Source organism: Tachysurus vachellii, chromosome 5 (assembly GCF_030014155.1).
Source record: "Tachysurus vachellii isolate PV-2020 chromosome 5, HZAU_Pvac_v1, whole genome shotgun sequence".
NCBI lineage: Eukaryota > Metazoa > Chordata > Actinopteri > Siluriformes > Bagridae > Tachysurus > Tachysurus vachellii.
Window position 1 is genome coordinate 25,889,494 of NC_083464.1, and position 25,253 is coordinate 25,914,746.

Sequence of the window (25,253 nt, forward strand, 5' to 3'; positions counted from 1 at the left end):
AAGTGAGCTGGAGAGTTTTTTCTCTGGGCAGGAAAACCTACTATTATAAATAATTTAGACATGACTGAAAAAAAGACGCCGCCATTTGCACCCCGCATTCAGCTGTTTGGCAGGAAGCCTGAGGGGAAAGCTGTCTGTTGCTAAGCTAACAGGTGAGGTTAGAGGTCATCTTCGAAATCTGCATGTGGAGAATTTACCCTCCACCACCAACTACAGAGTATTTTTATAGGTGCCACTGTATTTATTAGGTTGTATTTCTTGCAAGCACTGAACAAGTTATAGAAAGTTTTGTTCTTGTTTTTTTGCTTAGAACATCATCAAAGTTTCCTTTTTCAGGCCCACCGATCTTTCAGTTCATTAATATTTCATAGGAAATAATCAGCAGAGGTTAATAATGTATATTGTCCTAAGTGTTTTTGCTAAAGTGCTGATGGAGATGACTGATGAGGTTCTGTGGCTTTTCTCTCTGTTGAAAAATCCACCAGCTTTTCCCCCCCCATGTGCCAACACTTTATGCTTTATTCTAAACCTGGTCCTGATTTTGACTCCCTGGGTTCTAGTCTGTGTTTATGTGTCCATGTGGCATGATAGAAAAATTTCCTAGACATGTAGATATAAAATTCTATTCTTGTGTACAGCTCAATGATCATATATTGAGTTTACTTATAACATTAATGCATTGAGGGAACATATTATATCCTTATAAGAATTCTCACACAGAGAATGCTATATTATTATATGTAGGTGATGAGTCAAGTGGTAAATAGGAGAATATTTTATGTAACTAGGAGAAAAAGACATTTATGTAAGAACATTTTGTGTGTGTGTGTGTGTGTGTGTGCGTGTGTGTGCGCGTGAGAGAGTAGAAATTGAGAGAAATTCAAAAATACACAAAATATGTGCATACAATGCTTCCATACAAATGCAAATCTTTACATCAGTATACACAGTTCAGGTCTTCACTTTTTAATAGTTTTATTGCTATGTGATTTCTTCAGTCACTTCAGAAATCAGTTGCTCAGTAATTGTTAGAGAGTCATTTACATCACACACCTTTAAGCTGATTGCAAATAAAGCCGACTTAGTACAAAAAACTTTTTTTATTTAGTAACTTTTATTTTTACTTCGCTGGAGCCCTTTGCTTGATGTACTGGATGAGCTGTTCACATTCCGCTTGGTTGAGACGGTTATCCCTGTTACTATCAGCAAACCTCATGAACTCCCATATCAGCTCACTGGCGAAGTCCTAGAGGGAGAGAAGAGAAAGAGAGAGAGAGGGAGCTTGTGTGCTTTAGCTATACACTGTTGTGACTGGTACAAATTTGTGACTGAGAAATATGTCAAAAAAAAAGCAAAGTGCCGTATCAGTGAACATGCCAGCTGACAAGATAAGCATAAACACTTGATAAAACAATTGTGTGTGTTGATAGAAAGTTTTATCAGGAAGCAAACACACACCGGAACATAATCCCTGAATCTGATTGCGATCATGTCAAAGACCCGTCCAATAGTCATAGTGGTGCCATCGTCAAAGTACTGGGCACAGATATTCTCATCAGGGGTCACCTGTGGAGCTGTGAATGAGAGACATGAGGGGAGGCAATTATTAGCACCTAGAATCTTTTTTTAAATGAAATATAAATGTTTTTTAATAGTATAATAGTTTCTACTTGTACTTTCAGCTAACATTTCTGCATTTTGTCAGAGTGTAGGAGTGTATGTGTGTTTGTGTGTGTGTGCGAGAGAGAGAGAGAGAGAGAGAGAGAGAGAGAGAGATCCTATCTTGGAATAAAAGTCTAATGCCTATATCATATGTTCAGAAGACATTTAATGTTTTGAATGTAGAGTTTTTGATGTACAAAATTACAAACATAAACAAAACCCGTGTCCAATCTAACTTCGATTAACACACACATTTGATTTAAGTATATGATTTGTTAGTTCCTCTGCAACATTCAACATTCTAGAGACACTGTAAAGTAGATAATTATGGGTATATTAGCCACTGAAATTTGTTTACGGTTGTGGTGTTATGTTTAAGGTGCACAAGATTTCTAGTGCTAAAGTTGGAACAAACCGGTGTCCGAGGTGACCACAGCCATGAGGCAAACCAGGCTCAATGCTGCAACCCAGAGTATGAAGCGAGCCATTACAGCAAAGTCTCAGCCAAACACTGAGGAAGACACAAACACATGAAGACACTGAGATACTTTTATATCATTAGGAGGAACAGGACAGCGACTCAGACTCTGTCTCTCTCTCTCTCTCTCTCTCTCTCTCTCTCTCTCTCTCTCTCTCTCTCTCTCTCTCAAACACACACACACCTTTGTTTTACTATCCTTTCACTGACAATTATTAATCCAGTTAATTAACTCCATGTCTACACCTAAACTTAAACCTAACATAAATTTCAGTATACAAATGGAAATCATAGAGTCACAGTTCCAACTACGGTAACAAACCCAATTTCCCCATTGGGATTAATAAAGTATTCTGATTCACTGGCTATCTTCAAACGAAGGGTGAAGACCTACCTCTTCCTGGAACACTGGAACTAGCAATGTTTAAAAAAAAACCTAAACAGTTTTAGGTTAATGGTATCCTACAGTAAGTCTGTAACCTAGTGAACCAGTGTTAATGTATTTAGCGATAGAGACTTAAAAGCACTTTTGTACGTCGGTCTGGATAAGGGAGTCTGCCAAAAGCCGTAAATATAAATATAATTCAGGATGGCCTTGATATCATTTGTTACCCACGGTTTGTTGTTGGGATAACAGAGGATAGTTCTTGGTGGTACAGTGCAGTTAATGCAGACGTTGATGTAGTCTGTTATTGCCAGTCCGTAACCTCAACGCAGGCCTGAAGTTCCTCATAAGTCTTATCCATCCATCTCCTCACGGTTCTGGTGGCCACAGTCTTGCTCTTAACCAGAGATATATAACAGGAGTTGTATGCATTCTTCAGGTTTGCATACATTAAGACGAGGGTCCTCTCCTCACCTGGTTGAAGTTGCCCGAGATGATGATGAGGGCACTCGGATGTTTGGTCTGAAGTTGTGATATGACGTTCATGAACTATGTCATGTCTGAACACCAGGGTGTCTGTGTTTTCGGTTTGTGCTCATGTGTGTTTCCCCACCCAATCCTTAATCCATTCCCACCTCTGCACACTTGTTCCTTGTGTCTCACTGATTATTCCCATTATTTATTCCGGTTGTTGTTGGCTGACTTGTGTGTTGATCTTTCTCCTTGTTTCTGTTTTGTCTCAGTTGTTTTGTCTTCCTTAGTGTTTTCTATGTCTTTGCTGTTTTTCTTAATAAATCCCCTTTTTATGTCATCCCTGCATTTGGGTCTGGATTTCACCTGGTGAAGACACCGTTTTTCTGACAGAAAGCCCTCGACAGAGAGGTTTTGATTCAGTATGTCCTTGTGAAACCATATCTCCGTAATGCATTCTCTGTACTCTGTCTGGCATGTAACTATCCCTGTCAGCTCCTCCATTTTGTTAGCCAGAGATCTCACATTGTCCATAATGAGTGGGAAGAGCTACAAATTCAATGTACGTATGAGAGAGTAATCAGTGTTTGTGTGACCGGATGAACTGGTTAGTCTGCACAAGCCATGAACTTTGAGGTCGAGGATTTAACAGCTTTGTCTTTGTTCAGGTACATTTGAGAACTTAATTAAATAACAGAAAGAAATGTAAAACATATTGTTGTTGGTTTTTCTGTCCCTCCCATAGCAATTTCACACCATGGTTTTGTATTCTGGCTCATTGTACACTTTGAGAAATAAAAGGAGCAAACTGTACTTTTCTATGTTGCTATGGTGATGGCATCAGATATTTATATCTGTTGGCATCAGATGTTTATATCACAAGGTAACTTAAATTATTTTTAGATATACATGATAAGATGCCCCCGTTGTGGTTCTACCCCAGCAACAAGAAACCTTACACCTGGGTACTTTTATTTCTTAGAATGAACATTTCTATCAGTTTCTTTTTCAAATACATTCATGTAAATGTAAAAACAATGGAACTGTCAGACTTTTTTCTCAGAATAATTAATCCAGTCTGTTTCACCAAGACAGTATTGCACTGTGTGCTTGTCCTTCATTATGTTATAAAGCAATGTCACACACATTCAACCTAAATCACAAGCAACTGCTTCACATCACCTCATTATTAACTTACTTCATTGATCCTAGAGTAATAATAATAATAATAAGGAGCAATATATTTAACAATATATCTTTGTACATCTGCAGATCTGCATTTATGTAGATATGATCATTAAAAAACACAATCAGATCCATTAAACATGTTAATCAGACAAAACGTGGATAAGAAGAACTGTGATAAAGATGAGACCCATACCTGTGTTAGATGTTCTGGTGCTTAGGTTTTCTTGGTACATCAGAAGAGTAAACTGAAAGAGAAATGCAATGTGACTTTTTATTTACATGCCTTGTAAAAAACAAAAAAAAAAGGAGGAACAAAGAAATGAGGTGTGAGTAATGTGGGCAGGTACAGAGTCTCTCTCTCTCTCTCTTTCTCTCTCTCCCATACACGTTCCATCTTTTGTTCTTGGAATGTTGTTAGACGTTACACAGCAATATCTACATGATGAAAGACAGATAATAAAGACACACTTCTACCTCAAGTTATGAAGAGGTTAAATGTTTGAGTAAAATAAAAAATAGCCCACTGATAGGCACGAAAAAGAATAAAAAAGTTCACCAAAATTATACTTTGTAGTGTTTGTAGAACAGTTCCAACAGTTGGAACAAGGAACAAGGAAAAGATGGTCAGATGTTATTCACATCAAAATTATGATCTCTGTGACTTATTCACTCATAGTATATAGTTATAGAGATAGAGAAGATCTCCAAAAAGCATCCAGTGTAGAAGTGCCTTGTCGAGATGAAATGGCCATAGTCACACACAAAAAAAACACTCTTTACAACAGTGATGAGCAGGAAAGCATCACCGGCATGTTGAAGCTTGAGAGAGATGAGATCAGGCATCTGAGGCAACAACAGATATTAGATTATAGGTTGCTCCAGTCATCCTGAAGAACCTGTCAGAGCGCTTCGGTAGTCTTCAGCTTATATTTTCTTTTTCAGACAGTGTTAGACAATGTTTTCATGATCTGTTTCTGATTATCCTACTTTCTGTAGCCTCATTACAACATATTGGACATTTCAGGATTTTTCTGCACCTCACCGATACCTCAGCTAGTTTTTTGAACTGCACAAATTGCATGTATTGTAGTGTTTAGGGTTTGATTCCTTTCTCTGTCATGTGGCACGTTCTCCCTGTGCTTCAGAGCTTTTCTCCGAGCACTCTGGTTTACTCTTTAAGGATAAACAGTACAGAAAATGGATAGCCTTGGATTCCTGTTTTTGTGTTTTTTTTTGTAGTGCCTCAAGATTACTGGCTGGTTTGATGTTCTCCAATGGGCTTTGGGGGCTTCCTACAATACTCTGGTTTCCTCTCCCTGTCCAAAAAAATCTCTAGTGTGTGATTGTGGCCTGTGATTAGTTATATGTCCCCTTTTGTGTCCCGAGTTCCCTGAGATAGACTTCGAGGTGGAAGCATCCCTGTGTCATATAAACAGCTCAGAAAATGGATGGAAGGGTAGATGATTGCATGAATATGGAGGTGTTTCTAATGAAGTGGTCACTGATTGTGTATTTCATGCCATATTTTGGATTAATAATGTAACCTTCACACACACAACATAATGAACACACAATTGCCTAGTATTTTTGAAAAGATAGCCAAACCCTGATATTTCCTACCCAATCACAGCGGAGAAAAAAGTATGAGGACGTGCTCATGAGATGCCGAGGAATTCAGAAAGAACAAAGAAGTAACTTTGGAATGTATCATTACAGCGACCTTCCTTCTAGCATTCTTGCTATGTTTTCATGGCATCAGATAAACAATTGCAGTATTGAATTCATAGTATTCAATATTACTGAGGAAATATTGAAAATTCAATTCAAAATTTAGATTCAAAAATGTAAGCATGTCATTCGAACTATTCAGTGCCTTATTATATAATTGAATCTAAAGAAAATCAAAAGATTTCCCATGCAAGCAAATTTCTTAGACCTGATGGAAGATTCTTGGTCACATATAAAGCCATTCTAGATTATAGGTTGCTCCAGGCATCCTGAAGAACCTGTCAGAGCGCTTCGGTAGTCTTCAGCTTGTACTTTTCAGACAGTGTTAGACAATGTTTTCATTTAATCTGTTTCTGATTATCCTACTTTCTGTAGCCTCATTACAACATATTGGACATTTCAGGATTTTTCTGCACCTCACCGATACCTCAGCTAGATTTTTGCACTGTACAAATTGCATATATTGTGGTGTTTAGGGTTTGATTCCTTTCTCTGTTGTGTGTGTGTGAAATTTGCACGTTCTCCCTGTGCTTCTTTGGTTTTCTCCGAGCACTCTGGTTTATTCTTTAAGGATAAACAGTAGAGAAAATGGATAGCCTTGGATTCCTGTTTTTGTGTTTTTGTTTTTTTTTGTAGTGCCTCCAGATTACTGGCTGGTTTGATGTTCTCCAATGGGCCTCCGCGGCTTCCTACAATACTCTGGTTTCCTCCTCTGGAAGGATAAACAGTACAGAAAATGAATAGATGGATAATTAAATGAATGTAGTGCTTTTTTTTTAAATAATGTGGGGGGTATCTTTTATACTGTTTTAGCCATTAATAGGACTAATGATCATTTATATATTGCACAAATTGCAAACATCAGCAATTTCTTCAAAATAGTCAGTGTTCTGCCAACGTTCTTATTTTTACATGTATTTTTATATTTTATATTTTTCCTTCGATTGTACAGATAATTCTCACTCACTCACTCATCTTCTACCGCTTATCCGAACTATCTCAGGCGTCATCGGGCATCAAGGTAGGATACACCCTGGACGGAGTGCCAACCCATCACAGGGCACACAAACACACTCTTCATTCACTCACACAATCACACACTAGGGACAATTTTCCAGAGATGCCAATCAACCTACCATGCATGTCTTTGGACGGGGGAGGAAACCAGAGTACCCGGAGGAAACCCCCGAGACACGGGGAGAACATGCAAACTCCACAACATGCAAACTCCACACACACAAGGCGGAGGCTGGAATCGAACTCCCAACCCTGGAGGTGTGAGGCGAACGTGCTAACCACTAAGCCACAGTGCCCCCACACAGATAATTCTATTTCTATCTTTATTGTTTATTTATTTAACTAATTTTGTTCTACCTTTTATGGCACAGGCAGTGGAAATATCAGTATATCATACATGGTTGTGAATGGGACAAATTAGATTTATTTTTTCAGAATTTCATTTTCCACTGCCAGATTAATACACAAAGGACAAAAAACAAACAAACAAACATTTGCAGTATGTAACCCTGAAGTTTCTTTTGAAGATTCTTTTTCTCTTCTCCTCTAACTGCATGTCCTGCTTAATGGGTTTCATTCCTCTTTTAAAGCAGCAATTTGCATCAACTGCAAGAACACCTCATACATTTTTATTAATTTATAGTTATATTTAATGTCATTTAATCTCTGCAAACCTGCCAAAGCAGCTAAAAACAGTCAATTCAACACCAGTCTCTTCTCACTTTTTTGTCTCATGTGAAAAGAAAAAAAAAAGGAAAAGCAGCTTGTAATGTCAGAGAGAAACCACAAAGCAATCTGTCCTGAAGATTTTCCTGCATCAGGGAAGAAAAAAAATTACAGCTGTATATCTGGTACAAAATGGCACTGGAGACTCCTTCCAAAAATGCGCACACACATCAAATATCAACAACGAGTCACTTTTCGAAAAACAAATGCCATACACGTCCTGAGCTGCTACTATAGAAATGGAGTAGAATATAATTGAAAGTTAAACAGAGCTGAAAAATTCATCAGCAGAAACATTGATCTGATATATGGATCATTTTGGATATTAAGCATAAACATGTTTTTCGCTCTGTTTTTAAAATCCGTTTTCATTTGAAGTTTTTATAACATGCTTCGCTAAAATCGGTGTCAGTTATAATCATACATATTTAGTCATGAATTGTATTCTACTATGTATACTCTATATTTATCTGAGACATTTGTGATACACTGTAATAACGACTATACTATTGTGATATGTTACATTCAAATTGTTCTAATTGTTTGTTTTCCGTTCGTCACGTCTGCTGGCAAATCACAGTAAAGAGCTTTGTTGTGAAAAGAAACACTTAGGATGTGTGTGCTTAAAAATATAATTATCTGAGGGATGACTTTTAGAAATCGCCTTAACGACTAAAGCCATAACGCCACAGGATCATGTATCTGACATTTACGTTACAGCTAAAATGCAGACATTCTACAAACATGAACGGATGTTTGATTCTTCTGGTTTGGGTTGTTGTGATTGGACGTTGACAGACTGAGGCAGCGTTTTGGACAGTTATGCAGTGATCTTACTGTGTTACACACAAAACAGACACACGGGACTCTCCTAAGTATGACACCAAAATTTGATCTAAACAAATAAGACTGAAATGTGGCAAATATACAGTACAATCCTATAAAAAGCAAACAACCCAGTATTAGTCAAAGCCTGTACAAACTATTAACGTGGTGCTTCACAGGTTAAGCGTGTAAAAAATAGCTTAGAAACCATTATTCCCTTCAAACGAAATGCGAAATCATTCGTCGTGTATGCCTATAGCCGAATTATACTATTCATGCACCAAACTGAACATACTTTATTTACAGCATAAAGGGTTGCATCGAGAAATCATGATTATCTGCATGCTGCATTTTATAAGCATAATGCAGGAGCAAATCTTAATATAAAGCCCTGCCTGTAAATTCGAAATATGGAACAAAAATTGTGACTTTAAAGGTGCTTAAGAGTTTCCGGTAGAACTGTTTATGGCTTCAGTTTTTCAGTCAGATTCGTAGCATGAGACTGAATGGTGACTCTTCTAGGTGGGGCTTGCTCCGTGCTGCGATTGGATATCATCTCTTGCAGTTGCAGCGCGCCTCCACCAATGAAGCAAAAGGCCGGGCAAACAGGGGCGGAGCAATCGACAATCCCATCCCACAGCATTCGCAGAGAGTGAGCATCGTAGAAAGTAACATGTCCTTTATCAAAGTCCAGGCACACGCCGAGGCGTGGGGGCAGGGGGGCTGTGAGAGGGCCACACATGCCATTAGATGCCCCGGATTTGGGCATGAGAATCTTCCCCATGCCCATGGTGAGGAAGCAGAATGGAGGCGGACAGTCCTGAGCATCCTCCGCTCCACTGTCATGCCCACTGTCAGGATCATATCTGATAAAAGAGAAAAGGGATCAAGAGAATGTTTAATCCTTGAGGTATATACAGTGTGTGTGGCAGAAACTGTTACCTGTTTCATTTATAAATACAGGCTGGGACAGAAGTAGCATATTATGACGAGACCAAGAAAAGATACTCTTCTCCATACTCTCTTCTCTTCTCAATCAAGTGCAGTTCAAAACAGTGACGCTTTTATTATTATGTGCTTACTGTTAACTTGCTACTTAACAGAACACACAACAGCAAACATCTTTAACGTTCGGTGGGCATCACTGAAATGAGCAATTTAGGACTCTTTATGTATGTAATGTACACTTAACTTATGTGATTTTGAAGCAGGGTTATGAAACACTTCTCTGAATCAAAGTTAGCATGGCAAATGTGTACAGTGTGAAACAATGTGATGTTAGAATGTTACAACTAGATACTTAGCAACAGACACACAATCAGAAAATGAACAGTGCATTGGTGCTTCATATCATAACACATCTACAGTCACAGAAACCTGTGTGATGTGTAAACAGGGTCTACAAATCAGAAGGTGGCGAGCTTAAATCCAAAGTCCATCAATCTGTCAGCTGAGCAGGGCCTTTAACCCTCAGTTAAAGTTATTAAAGTTGTATTAAAAGAGATAAACTGGATAAAGATGCAGTAAATGTAGTTGCATTTAAGGGAAATAAAATATTGACGGCAGACGAACGCCTGGTCAACTACACAAAACATTTATAAAGCTGTGAAAGATAATGCCTGGTCAAGTGCAGAGTTGCAATTGCTTTAAAATTTTAGACCTAGTATTTCGTACTAGTACATCGGCCAAGTATCAGTCAGTTTTCTTTTCCAGTTTTGATTTTAAAGTTTGTGGGACAAGTTGTTATTTAAAGAGGCCACATGCTGTATTTATCCAATCCTGCTGGTTGATGCCACAAAAATACAATATGTAGGTTAAGCAAGGGTTTATGAATGTACAGTGTGAAACATCAGATTAGGAACAGCCAGGATTCATTGTTAACCCCAGGTAATATGAGCAATGTGAAACAAGATAACCCAGGATTCTGTTATCCCAAAGTTTACAATGATGTGTCAGATTGTCTGAATCACACTTAAAGTATTACGTTTTAGGAAATGAATCATTGGGCTGGTGTGAGGACTTGAAACCATTACTTAGCTGCTTTTAACAAAACACAAACACAGAAAAATCACTTTAATACAAACTGTTATAGGACTGAATCGAATTATTGAAATTTTCTCCTTTATCCATGCCACTAGAATAGGCATCAGTTCTTTGCCATCTCAAATATAACCCAAGCAATGCTGTTATAGAAAATCAATCATCACCATTCTGAGTCAACTGAAAATTCAGCAGCACTGTGGTAGAAAGAAAAAATAATACAGTCAGCCTTGTGGAATAAGTTTATTATTATAATAAGAAGTATACTCATTCATGGTGACGTGTGGCGACTTTAATTACAAAATTCTGCATCTTTAAATGTAAATATGGTGCTTTAAAAAGTGAACAGCTTTACCGTGGACTTGCCATGTCCTGTGGTAAGTGAAACCATTCTTGAAGCTTTGTCTCTAGACCAACACCAACCTACACACACACACACACACACACACACAGACAAATGCACACATAAATCAATGAATCGCTAAAATTCTTTCAAATATTCTGAATAATAAAGTCTCTGCTGTCCAATCTGTTGGCTGCTCACCTTGACTAAGTAGGAACCAGGCTCCACTGAGCATGCCCAGTAGTGACGGCCCTGTGTGATTGACACGTCTGCCACCAGGAGGTCAGTGGTCAGATGGAAGGAAGTGAGGGCGCGGTCGGCAGACTGCAGCAAAGTCAGACCAGGCACGCTACGGGCATACGTCTGCCCCTTACCCAGTGCCACACGCTCAGCATGGAGCCCCCAGCGAGAGTCCAGACAAAATGACAGCACTGAGAGGCAAAAAGAAAGAGAGAAAGAAAGAAAGAGAGAGAGAGAGCCACGGGAGTAGTAGGGAACAGAGAGGTGGGGATCGTATACAAACAGAGAAAAGGGAGGGCAAACATAAGCAGGACAGAAATAAAATGGAGGTACAGCAAGTAGAAAGGTAAAGGAAGGACAAGAAAGAAGGAAGAAACAAGGAGTAGGGTAAAGAGGAAAGTAGGAAACTTGTACATATACTAGGATTTGGAGACAGTCAAGCAGCTGATATATTCCAGGTCAAACAGGAATACAAGTCAGAGCAGGAGAAGAAGAAAAGCCAATGGAAGCAAAGAGAAGATAAAGCAAAGATAAGAATAAATGGAAAACGATAAATGTGAGAGGGTGGATAAAGAGCCTGATTTACATGAGAGAGAGAGAGAGAGAGAGAGAGAGAGAGAGAGAGAGGGAGGGAGGAATGGAGGATTTGAACAAAAGCTGGACGGATGGGGAAGACATTGATGAAGCAGGAAGGCAAACAGAGCATTTAAAGGTTGGATGAAAAAGTGAAGGTATGGAAAATAAGTGCAAAAATAAGTCATAAACAAACTGAATTTAGGATGATGAATATCCCTATGAATGTACATATAATGTATGCAACAAAAAAAACTTTTAAAACATGTTGATACTAATATTGTATGTTACCTTGTGCAGGAGGTGTATGTAGATAAACTTCCTCACTGTACTCCCCAAAACCTGCCTTGTTGCAGCCTCTCACTCTCAGCACGTACACGCTGTCCATCTCCAGTCTGTCAATCACTGCACAAGTCCCGCCCACCTCGTCCATGCGCTGCCATGGGCTGTTGGGGCCTCCAGAGCCTTCTGATTTGACCCCACCCCATAAAGGTCCATCTCTGCCATCTTTTCTCTGAAACTCCACGGAGTAGTGCCAGGCAGGAGCCGAGTCCTGCGGGAGGCGCCAGCACAGGTACAGCTGATCATAGGCCAGAGTCTTTTGGGTGTCGATTACAGGAGCCAGAGGAGCTAGAGCAGAAAATATGAAATGCTTTTTTTAGAATGCTATTAAATAGCTAAACATCCGAGCAGCACATTAAATTGTCACTCTAAATCAATACCCTGAATCAGCACAAGTAATAATAATGAATTAGAATACCACAATGATCAAATGCCAATCATCAAAATGCAGCAAAATACCGAATCAGTACATTTAAGTAAATTACAACAACCACATGACAATGAATCAGCACACTGAAAATATAAATAGGCATCACAGCTTGGTTGTGAAAATGCATTTAGTTTGGTGGATCCGATAACAACCTTGTATGAAATTCATGCTGCTGATTAGCTTGAGCTCTCGGGAGATGTCCACATGGAAACGGCGGAACGAGGGATCAGCCGAGATTGAAAAGCGCTGCAGGTTCTCTATGGCTGTAACCAACCTGTGAACGGCACAGAGAAGACACAGAAGCACAGAAATCAATACAGCTGAATAAACATTGGGAATTTGGTGGATAATAAACAAAAACACAACAGAGTGCAGTATACCAGTATGATAGTAGACGGTGATAAGGAGTGACTTGAGTAATATTTAATAATACCACAAAAATGTTATTGCCTGTTGCGATTTTTTTTAAAAAAAAGGGTCAGAACAAACAAGAACAGAAAAATAAATAAATTCCAATTAACACTCTTTAGTTTGTGTGATAACCACAGTGAAAATGTTCCCTACTGTTCCACCTCATACTGTTTCTTAGAGTCTAAAAATATACAGTATAGACTATTACTGCACACACAAACACACTCGCACCGGTTATGTGTGACTCTGGCAGCCTGCACAAAGCACGGCTGGTCGTTTTCTTTCAGCAGCTCCTGTGTGTACATGACGAGCCCCGCATTGTCCATCAGGCTCTGCTTCTCTGAAAGCTGTGTGTTTAGAGCTTCCGATCTTTGAGCGCGAGTCTCCTCCAGAGTTTTGAGCAGCACACTCTGCCGTTCGGCCATCTCTTCACGCATGTTGTTCACACACTGATTCAGCTGCTCTTTAGCAACAGCGCTATTCACCTAGACACACAGGCGCACAAATACATGATGTGTTTGACATGGAGAGCATCTAACTATAGCTACAGCATGCGTAACAGTGGGCTCTCAAGTTTTGAAGACAAGCAAGAGTGACATTTCCAACACCCCCAGCAAACACCCCAACCCAAAAAAAAACTGTGTTTCACCAGGATCACTGACCACAATTTAACCAAACACAACGTATTTCTTCAATTTCCATTTGTTAATGTGTGTGTGTGAGTGTGTGTGTGAGAGAGAGAGAGAGAGAGATTATGACTGGTGGTGTTTATTTTAAGTGTTTGTTGCCTTTTTGGACTCCTTTATCATTTGTAATGTTGCTCCCATTTAACACAGTTCAGCTCAAGGCCAGCCATTTTTAGGGTCATGATTGAGGACAATGTCCCATCCAGAGACAAGCGGTTTCGTGTTGAGGTTTTGTTCAAACCGACCATTAATACCATCTCTAATGAATGTTATTGGTTGTTGCGTTAAATCCCCCCCCATATACAATAGTGCTATTTTCTGATTGGCTATTGTGTAGCCTTTTTTTTTTTGATTGGCTGATAAGTGTCAGGCTCGACTAAGAACTCCAGGGGAGACGTGCTTGATTCCTGCCCGGTTCCATAGAGACAGCGGTGCGGACTGATACATTTTGGGCGCTGCGGCTTATTAAATATATGATAAATAGTCAAAAAGTTTTTCTGCGTGAGAAATACAGTGTGTGGCGGGAGAGCGTGAGAAAAGACCGAAATGAGAGACTGTCACTCTCAATGCATGATACTTGACAGCCCTGGTAACAGGTTCGGTGATACAAAAGCATGGATGTTTTTTTTTTGCTGTTAATATAATTAAAAACAGACACAAAACCCTATGGCATGCTTAGAGGTTCTCATAATAGAATGTGTGAATAAGGTATAGGAGCAAATATAAAATGGAGATCATGTGAGAGCAATAAAATCACTTCATGTATCATTTACTGCCTGACCAAAAAAAAAAAAAAAAAAACACACACACACACTAATATTTTATGAGACTGGCTTTTGCTTTGATTACAGCATGTATTCGCTGTGGCATCCATTTTTTTTTTACAAGCTTATGCAATGTCACAACATTTATTTCCGATTTTATTTATTTATTTAGGCAGCATTTATTTCTGTTCCCTAGCAAATTGATGCCTTCGGTTTTTTAAGTCTATACAGCCGTTATGTCTGAATCTCATGAGTTCTCTTCACACTGTGTGTGTTGAAATGCTCAACTGAAAATAAGCTCAGAAATTCTGTCCAATCTGAGAGGATTTGCTGCTTACAGTGGTTTTACTGATTGAGTTACTGTGGCGTTTCTCAACAAGGTTTTCCTTGACTTCCACTTGAGGAACTGACGCTCACAGGATTTTTTTGTTTTCTATGCCATTCTGTATAAAATCTAGAGATGGTTAAACTTGTAAAACTATGAAAATCCCCATGTTGGAAAAATGTAAAGCCTATATGGTACTAAGATCCATTAAAAATCCAGTCAAAGTCACTGAGATCACAATGATGTGAGCATTAAATGAAACTCTTGATCTGTAATTGCAGAAATTGTGTATGAACATAAACGTGTAAATGTAACTTAAAAAAAAAAAGTTTTCCATGTTTACAAAGGACTTAATACAAGAACAATCTGACCTGTATTCAGATAATAAAATGTGCAGTAGATGAAGCTTTACCTCTGTCTGAGCGATGGCACTCTCCACTTGTGTGATTTGGGCCTGCACTCTCTCTTGATGGGCCAAAATGTAGTTCATCTGCTTAGTAATTTTATCCTGTTAAACCACAACATGAACAATGAACACTGTGACACTGTTTTCAGAAATGTATTTAACAAGGGCTCATAAATCTTTTGTACTTGTTCACAAAACTCTGCAAGTTACATCCCAAACAAAACTAAACAAGCTAAGGCAAAATCGCTCGTATCTTTCTGCAACAATCATAAAAAAATTAATTAAAAACTCTGCTGAACTGGAAAAGGCACATCTTAGTGACTTGATAAAAGATCCATTTATAGCAGCCAGTGATTAAATATAACTTGATTCATAACTGCTTCAAGTTGATATGATTATGCAATACAATGCAGTAAATCAATAAGGGTTTTTTGTTCCTATTAATGTATCCAAATGACAGGTACTGCTTTATATATTACTGAAGTATTTGGGGTATTAAGAGAGTACCTTCAGAGTCTGGTAGGCGTGTGCTATGGGCATGACCTTGTGCCCGTTGTGAACACGGCGCAGCTTACAGAGCGGACACAACAGCCGCTGACACGAGCGGCAGTAAAACTGCATCCGCTCCTGCTCGTGCTCAACACACACCAGCACCTGAAAGACAGAGACAGGCAAAAAATTTATGGCAAACTACATGGCATATAATAATAATAATAATAATAATAATAATAATAATAATAATAATAATAATAATAATAATAATATGTAATGTCTTGACTTTATAGTAATGCAGCTTGATACTATATTTTAAAATGTTTATTACAGCACACTTGCAATATAAATAACACTTTTAAAACTTTTAAATCTTAGTGTTTAAACCTTTTATCCTACATTTACAGTTCTCTTTTACTAACATTATCAACACATCATAATTCCTGGTAATCCTCTCATTAGCCAAGAGAAATTAGAATAATATACGCCAAGCATATAAAGGGTCATGTTTTTTTATAAAGTGTATACACAAGTAGAATAAAAAGACATGTCCCAAATCGCATGCTTATGCAATATTCTATGCCACATCAATTTAAATGATCCTTTGTAAAGAATAGCAATAGTCTGTTTGAATTTGATCACATGAAGTAATAATCAGTGGATCTTAGTTTTCAAGACTCAAGTGTGGCTTCTGCTATGGATGGAACGTAAACCTGCATTCACACCGGTGTTTTTTAGATAAGATTAGACACCCTATGACCTAAAAACTACTGAAATCTATGTCTCAGACAGTCATGGAGACATTATCAAAATGATCTTGTTGAGGAGACAGACACAAACGTGCAAATTCTTAAAGGATGAAATGCATAACAACAACTGAATCTGTTAAACGCAAGAAGCATGAAACTAAACAGAAAATACAAGGGCAAAAACATGTAGAGTATGAGCAAGACTATAGTACACATGACAAAAAACACAAAAACAACAACTACTTCTTAAAAATGAGACACTGAAACACAGAAACTAATGGTGCGTTCAATTCATGTAGGAAGTTTGGAGTTTGTGAGTTGGAGGCAAAAACAGTAAGAAAACACGGTAGAATAAATAGATAACGTCTGTAGTTGAAGGTAAATTTGTCTCGGAAGTTGATTTTAGTTATTTACTTTATTATATGATTTGTTTGTGCGGTTTTATTAGATTACATGCAAATTGCTTAACATTCAAGCTTTTACAATAAAAAAATACAAAAGCTTTCCGCAATTATGATATAATGTGTAACTATAAAAGTTTAGTGTTTTTTCATAAATTGATTAAAAACATAAAAAAGCAACACACCTGGTGCACATTATTTCTTCTTCATTTTCTAGAAGCAGAGTAAAAAACTTGCTATTTTTTAATATATAATTAAGATAAAGTACACTTAAAGTACTTAATTAAGAGAACATACACTGTACACCTAGATAAGTCGTAATTACGACTTCCCAACTTGTAAATACGAACTTCCTAGATGGATTTAAACGAACAGTTATGTAATGGTGCTAATCAGGGTGAAAATGTGTCACAGGTGCAAGTGATAAGAACATGTGCTGGGGCTGACGGGAAATGTAGTTCAGTGCTTCCATGACAATGACCAAGCTTACCTTGGGTCTGAAACTGTGTGTGGGCAGAACGTGTTCGTGTTGAGCGCGAGGCGTACCCCAGGGGTGATACAACTTAAAACACTCGTTACAGAAATTGGCCCGGCAGTCAGAGCAGCCTTTAGTGGCCTCCAGTGTTTGAGGTGGCTTGCAGAACTGACACATCACTGCCAAACTGCCCAGACTCACTGTTTGTCTGTACCTATACACACATATGCACAATTAGACATTTTAGATATAACAGACCTGATTTTCTTCATACAGTACTCACATGTATATGAAGCAGATCAGTCAAGCTTCCCAAGAGTGTGTCTCCTAATACATATATATATATATTCAGCTTCTCATCCTTTTTCCAAGCAAATAGCATTTTCACAAACACAACATTTCTTGTGTAAATGCTCTTATACATGATCTAAAACTTATAAAGTGAAAGTGACGTGACATGCGGCTAAGTACGGTGACCCATACTCAGAATTCGTTCTCTGCATTTAACCCATCCAAAGTGCACACACACAGCAGTGAACACACACACCGTGAACACACACCCGGAGCAGTGGGCAGCCATTTATGCTGCGGCACCCGGGGAGCAGTTGGGGGGGTTCAGTGCCTTGCTCAAGGGCACCTCAGTCGTGGTATTTCCGGCCTGAGACTTGAACCCACAACCTTAGGGTTAGGAGTCAAACTCTCTAACCATTAGGCCACAACGGCTCAATAATAACAGAATATGTGTTTTACTTTTCTTTTTTCTTTTTATGTTTAAAAGTCAAGAACGTTCAAATAATGGTTAAATACGAGCAATACAAGTGTGTAGAAACACGGGAGTCTTTGGCAAAGGAACAACCTCAGCAGATCTTCACACACTACAGCAGCTCAGCATATCAAAGCTGCACAAAACACCACATCAGCACACTGCTAAAGGCTTCTGATTTTAATTCCTTCTTTCTTTCTTTTCTTCTTTCCTTCCCTTTGCTATGCTTAACTCTAATTAAATGTGTCTCTGATCTTCCTTCTGTAGCAGCTTTTATGGCCCATATAAAGACAGGCACATTTGTCAGAGTAAGGATTGAAGAGCTACGTGGACTTTAATCTGCAGTTGCCAGGAAAAGGCGAGCGAAGCACCAGAAGTCTGTCTGAGGGCATTTTTCTTATTCTCCATCGATCCCTTTTTTAAAGCTCAGACTTTCTGCTTTGTTTCTAAAACTGGTTTCTAGCATTCTGCTCTTTCAAGAATGTCTTGCTAGTAACAAAAAGAAATAGAACACTGTCGAGAAATTTGTTTATCTGCTTAAGACCTTTATGCAGAATCAATGTGCTTCTGGGAAATGTTCAGTACAGTGTAATTAACACCAGCTGAGATGCCAACACCTTCAGGAAATAATCATTATTATTATTTCTGTGTGTGTGTGTGTGTGTGTTTGTGTGTGTGTCTGTGAGCCTGAGTGTGTGTTTGTGTGTGTGTATTTGAGTGACAGAGAGAGTGAGTATATATATATATATATACACACATATATATATATATATATATGCTCTGTCTGTCTGTGTGTGTGCATGCTTCTTTTTTAACACCAAAAAAATATTTGATTTCCTGAATGCAGTCCTGAGCACCACATGGCACAATTACAGAGCATTACTTCATTAATTTGACAGATGAAACAACACATTAAAAAAAAGTGCTAAAATATCCTACATCCTAAAGCTCAGGGGTTCGTACCATTGATTTAGTATCGTGTTGCCACATTCATCTGAAGTAAATGTTGGTACAGTATATAAATAAGACAATACAGAATAACAGGATGGATTAAATGGCATTTTAAAATCTGCCATATAACAAGGATGGAAACCATATTGTTAAATTAACCAACATCTGATTAAGCATCTGATTAATGTGACAGTTTGGAAAAATATCGGCTTTATACTAGCAACATACTGACACTATAATACAGGGTTCCTACAGGTTTCTTTAAGTTAAATTCAAGTCTTTTTAAGACCTTTTTAAGACCATTTATATAAAAAATGAATACCTATTTCACGTCCCTACCAGCAAAGAAAAACAAAATCCTTGAACTTGTGTTCATTTATTTTTCAAATGTGGAATGGGTAAAAGATAAGCCAAGCAGTGTGAAAAATAAAAACATTTCAGTAGGCCACAAGAAAGTTTGCCGAACAATGTTAAGTTGTTTTTTAACATGAGCTAGCTACTTATTCCATGCTGGGAATATGGGGAACTGAGAGACCCCTGAACAATAAACATCAAAAATCAGAACTCAACAATAAATTAAATTAAATTAAGAAGCACAGTCAACTCCTTAGCTCTTCACTCAGGGCAGCAATGTCTTTATCAAGGACAGCCAGTTCGGTCAACTTCTCCTTATGGCCTCTCCGCAAGAGGCTGGACCTGGAGATCAGGTCAGCCATCTTGCTTCCTGCCTTCCTTTCAGCCTCCTCAGCCAGCCTGTCCGCATCCCTAGCCAGACCCTGATGGAAGGAGTTTGTTTTTGTCCATTGAGAGCGTTAATGTGCTTGGATGACTTGGCATGAGACTCTAATGCCTTCATTCCCATTGTACCTAGCTGAACCTTTTTTTTGCATATGGTGCAAAAGGCCTAAAAAACGTTGTTGTCCACTGGTTTTAACCAATGACGAAAAGAGTTTTTATCCAGCCATGCTTCATTAAATTTACATTTCCCCATAACCTCAGAATGAAATTGGTAGCTAGCTAAGGTAAAAACAAACTTTAAAAATATAACTGCGTGCGTCAGTCAACCTTTCCTGTGGAATGCTGAGATTTTCATTGATTTCTCGCGCTTCCCCTTTGTTTGTTGTGTTATGTTGTAGTCTATGGCTGTGGTGTCGTAGCGCGTGATCTTCCTTTACTGAAGGCATCGCGTGTTCGCAGTATTTTGTACGGTGACCCGGGGCTGCGTTGTGTTCTCAATGATTGGTTCCGCCACTCTTTTACACTACGTCATTTAATCAAAATAATCGTGGTTGACAAAGAAACTTTGAGGTAAATTACAATATGGAGAAGTTACATACAGCACAATTTTTAAGACCCAGACATCAAAATTCAAGACTTTTTAAAGACTTTTTAAGGTATTATTTCCAAATTAATAAATTCAATGCTTTTAAGACTTTTTAAGGGAACCCTGTAATAGAGATACACATTGATCTCAAAGCTTCTGATTCATTTGTAATTAATATGTTAGTCTTATATGCGCGAGTGAAAGCAGTTGTGCGCACATAAGTGTGTGTATGTGTGCGTGTGTTTGTGTGTGTGTTTGACCTTTCAATGATGCGCTCCAGTGTGAGATTGCGTAGGCAGTCAGCAAGGCCTCTTTCTCCCAACTCCACATCCCGGTGACAAGTGGGACAAGGAAACAACATGTTCAGTGGAATTATGTCTTTCCGTCTCCGGCCCGGATAGGTGCCACATACTGAGAGAGGGAGAGAGAGAGAGAGAGAGAGGGAGAGAGAGAGAGAGAGAGAGAGAGAGAGAGAGAGAGAGAGAGAGAGAGAGAGAGAGAGCAAGAGCAAGAGAGAATAAGAATGATTCATTTTCTCAGAGAGACCTGAATAATGCTAATCCAGAAAATATACTCCTTTTGAGATTATTAATAATTTATCAAAGGACGAGGGGAAAAAAAAAAAAAATCTATCTCTCTCTTACACACACACACACACACACACACACACACACAGCTGCATCAACTAAGGCAGTGATAAAGTCATTTCAGTCAAACTGTAGTTACACACACACACACACACACACACACCTGTTTTGAGCACACGCTCAAGACGGTCGGTTTTGGGTGGTGGTCGGCGAGCGTGTCGTGGTGAGCGAGTGCTGGGGCTAGACGTGGGTGTGTTGGGCTCCGGCGGGAGTTCAGGAGGAGGGTAACCTCTCTGCACCAACACCTCCGCTGCACACAACACACACACACTGTGCAGGCACGGCAACACAATCGGCTGCTTCACCATCTCGTCACACACAGGACAGCGGAGCTCCCGCTCCATACTCTTCATATTAGACTGAGAGAGAGAGAGAGAGAGAGAGAGAGAGAGAGAGAGAGAGAGAGAGAGAGAGAGAGAGAGAGAGAGATGGGGCAGATGCATAGACAGGCAGACAGAGACAGAGAGAGACGGACAGAAAGGCAGACAGGCAAGGAAGACACAGACAATGAGAGACAGACCCAGGGATAAAGAGAGGTTATTAATTTAAATCACCAGTGTCTACAAAAGTATGATTTGTTTGTATGATTTTTTAAAATTTTCATTCTTTTTTCATTCAAGTTTTACTTTCTTAAGTTTCAGACTCACAGGCCATAAGTTTGTTTCCTTGCCAAGTAGAAACAGAAAAGGCCACATATAAAACAGCCCTTTTACATAGTGTTTGTTCTCTCCCCCATTCCTACTTGAGGACCTGAAATCAATTCTTCCCATATTTGTATCGTTAGAACAGACACATGGCCTAATGTTTGTATCAGCATGTAGCAGTGTTGACGTAGCAGACAGAAGAGTGCAGACGCAATGAGAAATACTACATAAATACTACAGGTGGCACTCTGAGTAACAGGGGATGCTGCAGTGAAGTGTGGTAGATCAGTGGGATTTGCTACTAGAGAAAAAGGAACAGAAAAAGTACCCGAGGGAAATTGAAAGACATGCTGACTGTCGATGCCAACAGTTCAAACTAATTTAATTTCAGGATGCTTTGAGGAAGCTCTGACACCCAGAGTTTTTGCAAAGCAGGCATGTGATGAACCGTTCATGAAATCATAAGTCAACAATATGAGCCATGACATCTACGAAAATTTCATCTACAGGATAATTAAATATCTGTATGTGAAAAGACAGACAACCCATGAACTCTCCAACTGAGGTTCGATAACAAATAAGAAAATGGCCTTATGGTGAAGGATGCGTCGTAAATATAAAGGTTCATGGGTTGTTGCTTTTTAAACAGATTCACAAGCACTGACATTTTGAATATGGCCCATAGCATCAACCCTAGAATACTGATGTGTTCGCATCCTCTTATTAAAATGTTATCACTGTATAAACCCCTATCCTTTTTTTTTTTCATTGGTCATCATTGCAGACAGATGAGTCATGAATGTTTTGGGGACTGGAGTTTAAAATGTCATACTGTGACTAAACAGCATTTGGTGCTACGGGATATTAATAAGCAAGCAATCTTAGATTCAGCCCAGATCTGACCCGTGTCCAGGCAGGACATCCACACGCTATGTGGAGCTAATAGACATGGGCTTTACAGGGGTCCGTCGTGTCTTATCTAAAGAGAAGTTATCTTATTCACGAATTATAGGGTTTTATTTTATATAAGAAGTCAGACAGATACAATACTGAGGTCACGCAGCAGGAAAAGGGAGTGCTGCCTTCTTAGATTAGTGTCATTTTCAGACTTTTTTTGGAGTTTACTGTCTTCCTTCACCAGATTTCAGATTGATTGCTGCTCCATTACACCACTATATGAAAGTCTGAGTGATTCTCATCCTCAGTAAAGAACAATATCAGAACTAAAGGGATTTTTTTTTGTCTTCCAGTATTTTTGCAAAAAAATAAAAAATAAAAAAATTGTAAAGGTTTATTATTTTTCGGATCTTCATTATTGTTATCACTATTACTTTTCACTTTTAAAATCACAGACCCCCCCTCCTCCTCCTCACCGCACAGTCGCACAGTCCGTCACCATGGCAACATGTGCCTCTCGAGCATCCCTCGCGCGGCTTTGTGTTTTAATTATCCGCTCTGATTATTCTCAATTTACCGTTTACGTGCTCTGTCTAAATCATCCGTAAAGTAACCTATGATACGCTATGTCGTATCATAGGTTACGATTATAACGAGAAGCATTTCCGTTACAAAGCGCGTGAATAACATACAGTAACGGCCGCGCACGCGCGCGCCTCTCAGGAATATTGCTAATAAATATAGCTATTGATGACATGAAGTCACGTGACATGGCCTGTTAGTAAGGTAGTCGTTTGTTCTCTCTGACGTTATTAATCACGAGCTGAATGACATTAAAACAAGCACATAAAGCAAGCATTGATAAACCAAAACAGATATAACGCAGATAAAAGCAGAGAATATACTTACGCTAATGCGCACTAACGCGTCCATTATGGAGGTAAAAGTCTGGAGCTCTGCGTCTGCCATGTTTAAAAATAAGCCAAGGTGCAGAAATTTATTCCACTTAAGGTTTTTATGCTGCAGGAGTGAAGCACAGAGACGGTGCTGGCCTTTAACCAGGAGCTGCCATGACACATAAACATACAGCCTGTTACATATGTAATAATGAACTAAATCGCGCTGTCCACTTTCACTCTATCCATTTTATGGTGGTGTTCAATTTAAACGGTGTTAATGCTCCTTCTGTAGAAAGGCAGAGATAAGAAGAGAGGGAGAAAGAGAGAGATGTACATCTAAAGGAGATCCAAAACAGACGTCTACGATGATGAAACGGGTTCACTGAGTGTGGAGCATGAGTGCTGCGCATGCGTGCTGCGCGAGCCAAAAATATATATGAATTTAAAAAATACAATAAGGGTTAATAATAATAATAGAATTATTTTAGAATTATTTATCCTTATGTAAAATTATTATTATTATTATTATTATTATTATTATTATTATTAAATAAGGATGGTTAATAATAATAATAATAACAATAATTATTATTATTGTTATTATTATTATTATTATTATTATTATTGTTATTATTATTATTATTTTAGAATTATTATAATATCTTTATTTAAAATGTATTATTATAATTCTTATAATTATTTATCCTTATTTAACACTATTATTATTATTATTATTATTATTATTATTATTATTATTATTATTATTATTAAAAAGGATGGTTAATAATAATATCATTCTTTTATAATTCTTAAAATTATTTATCTTTATTTAACACTATTATTATCATTATTATTGTAAAATAAGGTTGTTAATAATAATAATAATAATAATAATAATATAATTTTTGTATTATTATTTAACCTTATTTAACAATATTCTTATTGTTAAATAAGGATGGTTAATAATAATAATATTATTATTTTATAATTCTTATAATTATGTATCTTTATTTAACACTATTATTATTATCAAATAAGGCTGGTTACTAATATTATAATTATTTTATAATTATTATAGTTATTTATCCTTATTTAATAATATTAATATTAAATAAGGATAAATATAAGCATCAGATTTCACAGACATTTACAAAACAATTCAAACTCCAGTACAGTTTTACTACAAGATTTTTTATTTTTTTTTTAAATTTAATTGGTTTTTTACTTTTTTTGTGAAGCCTGTGTCAACTGTCGCATCACTAGCAGTCCAGTACCTGCATGTGTCATGAGCCCAAATTGTAAATATATACTAGGATTTTTGTAAATTATTATTATTATTATTATTATTATTATGTTTTGTAGTTTATCATATATGTACTCAAGCTTTAAAGTGGACTTTGGTAAGGAGAATGCTAAGCATTCTCTAAGCATTGATAGCACTTCCTGTTGCTATTAAACATCCTTCATTAAAACAACATGCAGACAAAATTAGAATCAAACAACATTAACACACTCACTTACATTCTTAAATTATTTATTAAAAAACAGAGTCACTTTGCTGATGAAGGAACTGCATCATGCACAAGGTGAATGTGAAATGCAAATGAATCCAATTAAGTTTATAGTATACTGCAAATCCAGAAGTAGACAGATTTCTAAGGCAATAATCAAGGTAACAGCTGTCATACACTACTGATACAATCATATCTTTAGAATTTATTATAGTATTAACTATATCACTAATTCACTGTTCGGTACTGAATGACCGGTGGTGCTGGAAAGAGTGATGACAAATATTTTTTTGGGCATGAGTATTGTGTGTTTGACTCCATGTTACTGTACAGTTTTGGATCAAGATGCAGGTAGTGCTCACAGCAAACCAGCAGAAGGTAGGTTTTTATTATTATTATTATTATTATTATTATTATTATTATTATTATTATTGTTTGTTTGTTTAATTATTATTATTAT

General features: G+C 37.8%; 2 protein-coding genes across 4 annotated transcripts; both read right to left on the reverse strand.

Annotated features, from left to right (window-relative positions):
• Positions 1 to 958: 958 nt before the first annotated feature.
• si:dkey-247k7.2 (uncharacterized protein LOC797677 homolog) lies at positions 959 to 4,533 on the reverse strand. Its single transcript, XM_060870791.1, has 4 exons — positions 4,378 to 4,533; positions 2,078 to 2,173; positions 1,459 to 1,574; positions 959 to 1,246 (listed from the first exon to the last, which is right to left on the reverse strand). Exons 2-4 carry the CDS (start codon positions 2,148 to 2,150, stop codon positions 1,121 to 1,123), a joined length of 315 nt encoding a protein of 104 aa, XP_060726774.1. The 5' UTR covers positions 2,151 to 2,173; positions 4,378 to 4,533; the 3' UTR covers positions 959 to 1,120.
• Positions 4,534 to 8,758: 4,225 nt separating this feature from the next.
• trim46a (tripartite motif containing 46a) lies at positions 8,759 to 23,663 on the reverse strand. Of its 3 annotated transcripts, XM_060870792.1 has the most exons (12): positions 23,293 to 23,663; positions 20,946 to 21,201; positions 20,456 to 20,606; positions 17,173 to 17,371; positions 15,548 to 15,694; positions 15,047 to 15,142; positions 13,091 to 13,344; positions 12,601 to 12,722; positions 11,968 to 12,306; positions 11,065 to 11,294; positions 10,876 to 10,943; positions 8,759 to 9,346 (listed from the first exon to the last, which is right to left on the reverse strand). In XM_060870792.1, exons 1-12 carry the CDS (start codon positions 23,350 to 23,352, stop codon positions 8,944 to 8,946), a joined length of 2,325 nt encoding a protein of 774 aa, XP_060726775.1. In that variant the 5' UTR covers positions 23,353 to 23,663; the 3' UTR covers positions 8,759 to 8,943. The 3 variants fall into 3 exon arrangements, with proteins under 3 accessions (XP_060726775.1, XP_060726777.1, XP_060726778.1); XM_060870794.1 differs by lacking the exons at positions 8,759 to 9,346; positions 10,876 to 10,943; positions 11,065 to 11,294 and adding an exon at positions 11,402 to 11,760; XM_060870795.1 differs by lacking the exons at positions 8,759 to 9,346; positions 10,876 to 10,943; positions 11,065 to 11,294 and adding an exon at positions 11,428 to 11,680.
• Positions 23,664 to 25,253: the final 1,590 nt, after the last annotated feature.

Excerpts from the sequence above, each read along its gene's own strand:
- si:dkey-247k7.2 (XM_060870791.1), bottom strand. The coding sequence starts at position 2,150 with ATGGCTCGCTTCATACTCTGGGTTGCAGCATTGAGCCTGGTTTGCCTC. Across the intron at positions 1,575-2,077 it reads TGTGGTCACCTCGGACACCG|CTCCACAGGTGACCCCTGAT; the intron begins GTTTGTTCCAAC and ends TCTCATTCACAG. Across the intron at positions 1,247-1,458 it reads GATTCAGGGATTATGTTCCG|GACTTCGCCAGTGAGCTGAT; the intron begins GTGTGTGTTTGC and ends CTCTCCCTCTAG.
- trim46a (XM_060870792.1), bottom strand. The coding sequence starts at position 23,352 with ATGGCAGACGCAGAGCTCCAGACTTTTACCTCCATAATGGACGCGTTA. Across the intron at positions 17,372-20,455 it reads CTGGAGCGCATCATTGAAAG|GTACAGACAAACAGTGAGTC; the intron begins GTCAAACACACA and ends ATGTGTGTATAG. Across the intron at positions 9,347-10,875 it reads CAGGACATGGCAAGTCCACG|ATATGATCCTGACAGTGGGC; the intron begins GTAAAGCTGTTC and ends CTCTTTTATCAG.